Below are 7,522 nucleotides of genomic sequence, written 5' to 3' on the forward strand. Positions count from 1 at the left end.
TGGCACAGGGAGCAGTCCTGAGCCCAAGGACCAGGGTGGACCACGAGGGCTGAGCAGTGCCGTGGGTGGTCCCAGCCAAGCTGCCACAGCCGTACGCAAGAGCAGAGTGAGGCCCATGTAATCCCTGCAGTGGTAACGACTGCCTGGCTCTGGCTTCTGGCACCTTCTTTGTTTCTGTAGTTACTTCAGGCTTTTTCTCATTCACTGAAAAGAATGTAAAATGGAGCAGAGATCCAAGTTTGGTTGTGTAGAACTGTTAAATTTATTGTCAAGATAACAACAAAATAGAGGAATATTTTAGCGTGCTCAAATTACAGTTTAAACTCTGGATGGCTTGAAATGGAGTAGATGTTATAAACTGAAATCTAAGGATGGAACTTTAATTTGGAGTTACTCTGTGACATGTTCTGCTACAGGTCTTACTGGTGTGCTGGTGACATTTTCCAAGTCTGAGCACTGTCAGGAGTTGTCCTGTCTGAGTCAGGGAGTGTGTGAGGTGGGCGTTGCTCTTTTGGGCTCCAGGGGCAAAGGTTGCCACAAGCACAAACACTATTTGCAGTCAAGTTTTGCTGTGACTTAGTTGTGGACAACTTTTAAAGAGGATAGAGAACTATGGGGAAAAGACTTTAACTAAAAGAGAGTAAGAAACAGGTTCCTTCTTTGACAGTAATAAACCACACAATTGGGAACTGCCAACAATTTCCTTTGGAAGGAGACACGAAGCATAGGCTCAAAATGAGTGTTTGGTGATGGCAACTCATGATGGAGTGATCCACTGGGGGACAGCTCTGATATGGAAACGCTGTTGTACAGGCTGCTCTTCCAGAGGGAGGAGGTGCCCTGGGTTGCAGGAAGCCTCCAGGCTTGCCCAGCACAGCTCTGGTGTGGGGGTGAGAGCCGGGTTGTGGTGGCCGCTGTGGGGGGCCGGTGGCCACGCTCACCCTGCGCCAGGGCAGCAACTTCCCCTCCACTGAGCCCTGCCTGTCCTCTCCTCTCCTGCTGCTTCTCCTTCCCCTGCCCTCAGGTCTCGGGGTTATGTTTTTGCAGCTCTCTGTTATTCAGCTACCTAACTCTTTCCTTTCCAGGTTCTTCTGGTTCTTTTAACCTCCCAAATTCTGGGGACATGTTCATGAACATGCAGAGTCTGAATGGGGATTCTTACCAGGGGTCCCAAGTCGGAGCCAATGTGCAGTCACAGGTAGGAGAAATGCCCCCAGCAGGGCCTTTCTGGCAGGGTAGGGTTTGGGCTAAAAATTCCACCTTACTCTGGCTCTATTAACTGGTCTGGGCCTCGCTGCAGAGTGGAGGCTGCATATTTCTGGATGTGGCCTATTCTTACCCCGGCATTGAATTTCACAAATACAAAGGAAAGAATGATTTTTTTCTGATTGAAATTTTAAGCTTTGTGAATGCATTCGGCTCTGGCTTGAGCTCATGGAATGGGACTGGGTGCATCTGACTTCCATGGACACTGTAAATCCAGTGAAATTTTCTTTCTTTTTTTCCTTTCTTCCTTCCTCCCCCTGCCCTTTAAAAAAACAACTCTCCCATCTCTCTTTTATTTAATGGACAAACTTTTATTTATTAATTTATTCATCTATTTATTTATTTACTTAAATGTCAGAAAGCATCTGACTGAGCTATTACAATACATCTCATTGCCAGTCACTGTTCCAGCCCTCTCAGAAGGGCTGGCTCCGTGGTTTATGTGCTGTGTACACACCATCATCTCCTCCACACATGCCAGCACACACAGGCGGGTGAATATTCCCAGCACTTTGCTGCACTTGGGAAGGAGCTGCGGGCTGCAGTGCTGGGAGGAAGTTGTGTTTGGTGGTGAGAGCAGCAGAGATGTATGGGCTCTAACAGACATGGATTGGTTGAAATTCTGCCAGTCAGTCTTGATTGATAAATTTGCCTTTCATAGAAGATGCTAAACCCTTTTGGCTCACATAATTCAAAATGTTGCCTATTGTAAGTGATGATGTTTTAATAGATTTGGAATGATGAATCCTGTCTCCCCTCACTTTAAGGTGGATACCCTGCGTCATGTTATCAATCAGACGGGAGGATACAATGATGGCTTGGGAGGAAATTCACTGTACAGTCCACATAATTTAAATGTGAGTACCCAGGGGAACAGTGGTTTGGAGAGCCATAAGCGCAGTGACAGGTAAATGCAGTCATTAATACCTGTATTAATTGCTCTTGCAAAAATGTTGTGTAATATCACATCTTTGTGGAAGAACCACACAACAGCCCTTGGTGCAGCTGTAATGCTTCTTAGTGTAAGAAGAGAGAAATTCCAGATCTGTGACTATAAATAGTTTGAATTTTTATTTGTTTCAGCCTTATGAGTTAAAAGGTAACAGCCTGCAAGAGGCTCCTACGGCTCTGCTGGGCTGAGCTGCCTGTGCCAAGCGCCAGCCCTGACAGACTTCCACACAACTTTGGCCATTTCAAGGGTGCCCTTTTTCCTGTGTGTAAGAGGCACCTTTGGCCTTGTTACTCCAAACGGCAGCGAACCGTCAGTCTGGCTAACAGATGCCAGTAAATGCAGGGATTATGGGCTTGATGGTGATAGGTGCTAAATGTCCTCCCGCTGGCCGTGAGCGATGGATGTGACAGTGCCCGGGCTGGGCAGGCCGTGCCCGCGGCTGCGTGCGAGGCGCCGGGATAAATCAACGTGGAGATGCGTTCTTCCTTCGGCTGGGAGCGGGGATGGAACATCCCTGCGGCAGCGGCGGGGCTGCAGGCACAGCCGCTCATCCCTCATCCCCAGCTTGTTTCTCCCACTTACAGCTGCAGCAATTAGTGCTTTATGGGTTGTTTTTTTTTAATGTTTCATATTTGCTTGGGAGGTGATTTTTCTTTGTTTTCCTTTATACTCATGGACTCTAAAATTACTGTAGAGAATTCCCAGTCTAGTGACCCTCTCCCCCCTCATAGGGTTTATCCCGGTGCTTCCCAACCGATGTGGATTGGGGTACAGGTGCTGCGCAGCCCCAGAAACCCAGGGAGAAGGGGAATGGGGAGACCCAGGGTGAGCTGCAGCAGCCATAGGGAATGGGAGGTTTTCCCCCCGTTTTGAGTTGCCACTTGCCATGAGAGTAAATATTAATGATTTAAAATATGATTGAAGATGTTCAATTGTAAGGGGAAAAAAGTACCATTAAATACTCAAATCTTTTACATTTGAAATGTCAAATCTTTCTTTTTGGATTTATAAATAACTCATAATAACCCACAACAAACCATATAAAAAGCCTTTTAGTTGCATTTCTCCTTTTTCATTTAAGTGTTTTGAAATGCTTCAGAGAATTTGCGATATCCTTATCAACATGATAAAATATGAAACTGTGATTGCCTGCAGCATTTTACAGACATGAATTCCATCTTCACTGATGAGGCCTGATAAGGCGCTGTTGTATAATACAGTGCATAATCTCAAACCACCAGAGTAAGGATTAATTTATTTGAAAAAAAGAATGCTTGCTGACAACCTCTCTTCCAGCTGCCAAGCTGAGTAAAAATATTGTACATTTGTTGTTTATAAATTTGGATAAAAGAGGAATGATGTTTACTTCAGATGGAATATCTTTAGACTCGTATCTGCACAAGAGTTTTTCTTTCTCTAAGCAGATTCTCGTATGGTTCCGAAATAAAAGCTCGCGGTGTTTCCGCATCGGAGCAGGGTCTGTGCTGAGCAGTGCGCGGGTATCGGCGGGGACTCAGCCCTGGGGTGCTGCGGGTTGGTGCTGCCGCTAATTTCACTGAAGGGAAAACCCGAACCCCTGGGTTTGTCAGGATGAAGCTGCGCTGTTTGCTGTTTCATCTGCAGAGGAGATAATTACCGAGGCTGCTCTCCCCTGGTGCAGCCGCTCAGCGCTCCCTTGCCGTGATCGATGAGCGCGGGGCCGGGCTGGCTGTGGGCTGCGAGGGGCGGCGGCCGGGGGTCCCCCGCCACACCGCCGCTGCCCCTACGCGTCTCCCCAGTGTCCCTCGGCCCGGGAGGCCTTGGGTGGCCGAGCCCCACGAGCACATTTCCCCGCTAACCTTTCCCTGCCAGCCCCGGGGGCAGCGCGGCGCGGCCCGGGCGGCTCTCGCGGGCGCTGCGCTGAGGCCTCCCCGTCACTTCCACTCAGCGTCCCCCAACTCACGAGCCCCGCGCCTCCCTCTTCTTGACTGACATAAAAATATGTAGCGACAAGCTGTCTGCCACAGCCGAAATCCGATCAGACATTGATTCCAGCAATTGCCTCGATTGGCCAAGACATAAGGCAAATTTGTTGCTGCGCTGCTCGTGCTGAGGCAGGTCTGAGGCGGGAGGGCCGCACGGAGCGGGCCGGAGCGGGGCTGCCGTGCGGATAATTGCAAAACCGATCCTCTCTGCCTTTCACCAGGGACCGGGGGGGCTTGTGCAGGGAACCAGGCGGGGCAGCTCTGCCGAGGGCCCTGCCAGTGGGAAGAGGCCATTCCCAACTTGGGGAAGTGAGGGGAGACGCGGGGGTTAAACACGGATTGCCCCAGGCTTGTCTTCTCAGGGGAAAATGCTGAAGTGCCGGTGAAGGGATGTTCCTCATTAGAGCAGGGATGATCTCTGCAGAAATCCCACAGCCCTGACTGCAGCCAACATCTGGCTGAAGGGCTCCTGCTTTCCCTGCTCGGGCACATCCCGTGCCTCACTCCGGCGCAGCCCCTGCAGCCAGAGGGGTGCGGGACATTCCCCTGCCCAGAGCCCCTCAGCCCCACAGTCAGCCCCTGGTGTAATTAAAATAGCAATGGTATCAATTGACTTGTTTTTGCCTTTGCAGGCTAATGGAGGCTGGCAGGACGCAACCACTCCATCTTCTGTGACTTCCCCTACAGAAGGGCCGGGAAGTGTGCACTCGGATACCTCTAACTAATCTCCTAGCAACACTTTTTCCCTGAGCTGAGATGCCTTGATTAGTGCATTCAGAGTTGCAGGAGAAAAAGAAAAGAGTTTTTTGTAGCCAACCACCTACAGCTTTACTGTAAAACCTTGTCTTACTAGAAAACTTGGTAAATCTGTTTTTTAAAGGTATCATAATCATTTGTATTTATACTTAAAACACACAATGTTAAAAAGCACTTTATCCAATTAGGCCAAGATTTAGCATTGTTTATAGCCCTGTAACTATTTTATCATAATTTATTATCAGCAGTTTTATGATGTTGGTCTAACAGTTGCCAATTACTTGGCCTTAAGGGTAAAAGTACAGGACAAGCTTAACCTCAGTAGCAAGAGCAGACACAAAGAACCGCCTCACCCAAATTTAATTGTGTGCATATTTCCATGGAAAGTCTACAGGAATCACAGACTTTGATTGTGTTTCATCTTTTCATATCTCTCACAGAGCTGGAATAAAAAGAGCTGTTCAGTTATTTCGGTTAACAATGGTTGTGTTTAAGAATCCTTATTCGTCACATTTTTGTTGAGATCTATTGTCTTACAAATTAGATTGGAAACCAGGAGCATCTTTTCTTGCTAAAAGCCCCCCTGGAGCCCAAGTCTCCTCTCCGTATCCGACATGAACACAGGTTGTTCTTGGGAGACGACGACTCTTGCTGCTGGTCTCTGTGCACGCCACCACCCGGGGTTTTACAGTACGAGCTGGGTGCTACCCACGCCTGCCAAGGGCTGGTGCCTCTGCTTGGCAGCAAACCACAAACAAAGGAAAAGGAAAGGAAAAAGCACCGTGATATGGAGTGTTGTACATAGTGTAGCAAAAGAGTATTTATACATCTCACCAATCAAACACAGCTTTATTACCTCATGCGAACTCATACAAACCAATAGACTTTCAACATGTTCTGTAGCTTAGAGTGCTCACTTACTACCTCTGAACGATACTCACGCTGTAGTTTGTCTCTTTCTTATCTTTTTGCATCTTGTAATTAACTCTTTGTTTCCCCACGAAATGTAATGTACATTGTAATCTCCTACAAATCAGGGTTGCCTTGGCAACTGGTAAAGAAGCGGAAGTGGAAACATGGGGTCTTAGGTTGGACACAAAACAGTGCAACTGTTGTAAATACTGAGAAGCATTTTGAATGTTCTTCATCTTGTTACTAATACACGCAAAAACCAACAACTAATTGTAATGCATACAGACTTCAGTATTCAGTACTGTACATCCCCCTGGATTGCAGGGGCCCTTTCTCTCTCTCTTTTGTATTGTATGCGATTCTGAAACTGATTGAGTCATGAAAATAATTTGTGGCAGTGATTCTAATGTATTAAACCGTTTCGTGTTACTTTCTAACTGGATTACACCCTGGATTGAAAAGTCTTCCTCGTGGTAGTTATATGTAGTTTCAAACATGAATAAACTTTTTGCTTTCATGATCAAACGTTGACGTAATTTCTTCCTGCTCAGTTCAAGTCTGCTGAGGAGATGCGTTGGTCTCCAGAAGAGCGAGCTGGCATGGAGCAGGAGCTGAGCATCTCTTTAAACACCAGCAGGTCCTTGTGCCCTCTTGCCAGGAGAGAACTGGAAATCCTGGGAGAGGCACATCCTGGGCAAAGGCTTCCACCTGCCAGCGCCTGTCTCTGCTGACACCCTGCTCTGCTTGGGAGCGACAAATCAAGCAGAGGTAAAGGAAGGGGTCAGGCCTTTAGATGAGTTTAAAAGCCATCATCATATTCACTCTTAATTACCATTTTTATTTAACATTAACTTTGGAGCTATAGCCTCAGCTAGCAAGTCTAATGTGATTATAAAAATATTTTTCTTTATTAAAAAAACTTTTTTGGAAGGACGTATATATATAAATGCTAATTTTAAGTCTTTTTAATAAAGTAAAGGTCAATAACAGGTAATAGCCTATTTACCATATCTCAAGGAAATTGACTCACAGGAAATCAAATTAACGTTAATCACTTGCAGCAAATGGTCTTTGATAAATATAACTACTCACTACTTGGGTTAGTGCAGCTAGGCAGGAGGAGGCCGAGTGCTCACCAGCACCAGCCCCTGCTGGGCTGGAGCCACGGCTCGGTGCCTCTGAGGAGCTGCTGGGCCATCTCCTTCCCTTCCCTTTGGCTGTTCAAACCTTCAGATGCTATTTTGGGGGCTGAACAATTATTTGCATGATTCAATGAGCTTGTGGTTCAGCTTTTCTCTACAATTCTTGTATCAGGTTATTTTGTAAAATACCTTTGTTCTCCCACTCTCCCCTCTGGGCCGTGAGGACACTGCACCCCAAGCTCTCTCGCACCAGTGACTGCTGCTGCTTTCCTTCACAGAGCAGACTCACCTCGATTAGGTTTGGAATTGAACAGTGCTTCTCCTTCTACAGGTGGTGCATTTAAATTAACAGGTAAATAGCTAGACATTCCAAAATTGCAAAATTGCATTGCAAAACCTTTGTTATGGGAGCTGGGGCAGGTGGGGACTGTGGACTGCCGAAGACTTCTGCATGCTGAGGACAAAGCACCCAACAATTTGCATTTGCTAATGGAGCTCCCCAAGTCCACAGGCTCAGTGCTCATGCTACA

At 47.0% G+C, this 7,522-nt stretch overlaps 1 protein-coding gene across 6 annotated transcripts in view; it reads left to right on the forward strand.

The window, feature by feature from the left end:
* The window catches only part of PBX3 (PBX homeobox 3), a 101,977-nt gene extending 95,602 nt beyond the window's left edge, over nucleotides 1–6,375 (forward strand). For 4 of the 6 annotated variants that reach the window (XM_086858516.1, XM_086858519.1, XM_086858518.1 and 1 more), the window contains 3 exons: nucleotides 1,086–1,198; nucleotides 2,034–2,123; nucleotides 4,815–6,375. In XM_086858516.1, coding sequence (XP_086714642.1) covers nucleotides 1,086–1,198; nucleotides 2,034–2,123; nucleotides 4,815–4,907 — 296 coding nt within the window. In that variant the 3' untranslated portion in view covers nucleotides 4,908–6,375. The remainder of the gene's footprint in view (nucleotides 1–1,085; nucleotides 1,199–2,033; nucleotides 2,124–4,814) is intronic. The other 2 variants (XM_086858521.1, XM_086858520.1) reach the window with 1 other exon arrangement.
* Nucleotides 6,376–7,522: the final 1,147 nt, after the last annotated feature.

The sequence above is a fragment of the Cyanistes caeruleus genome, chromosome 20 (genome assembly GCF_971803275.1).
Source record: "Cyanistes caeruleus chromosome 20, bCyaCae1.hap1.1, whole genome shotgun sequence".
Lineage (NCBI taxonomy): Eukaryota > Metazoa > Chordata > Aves > Passeriformes > Paridae > Cyanistes > Cyanistes caeruleus.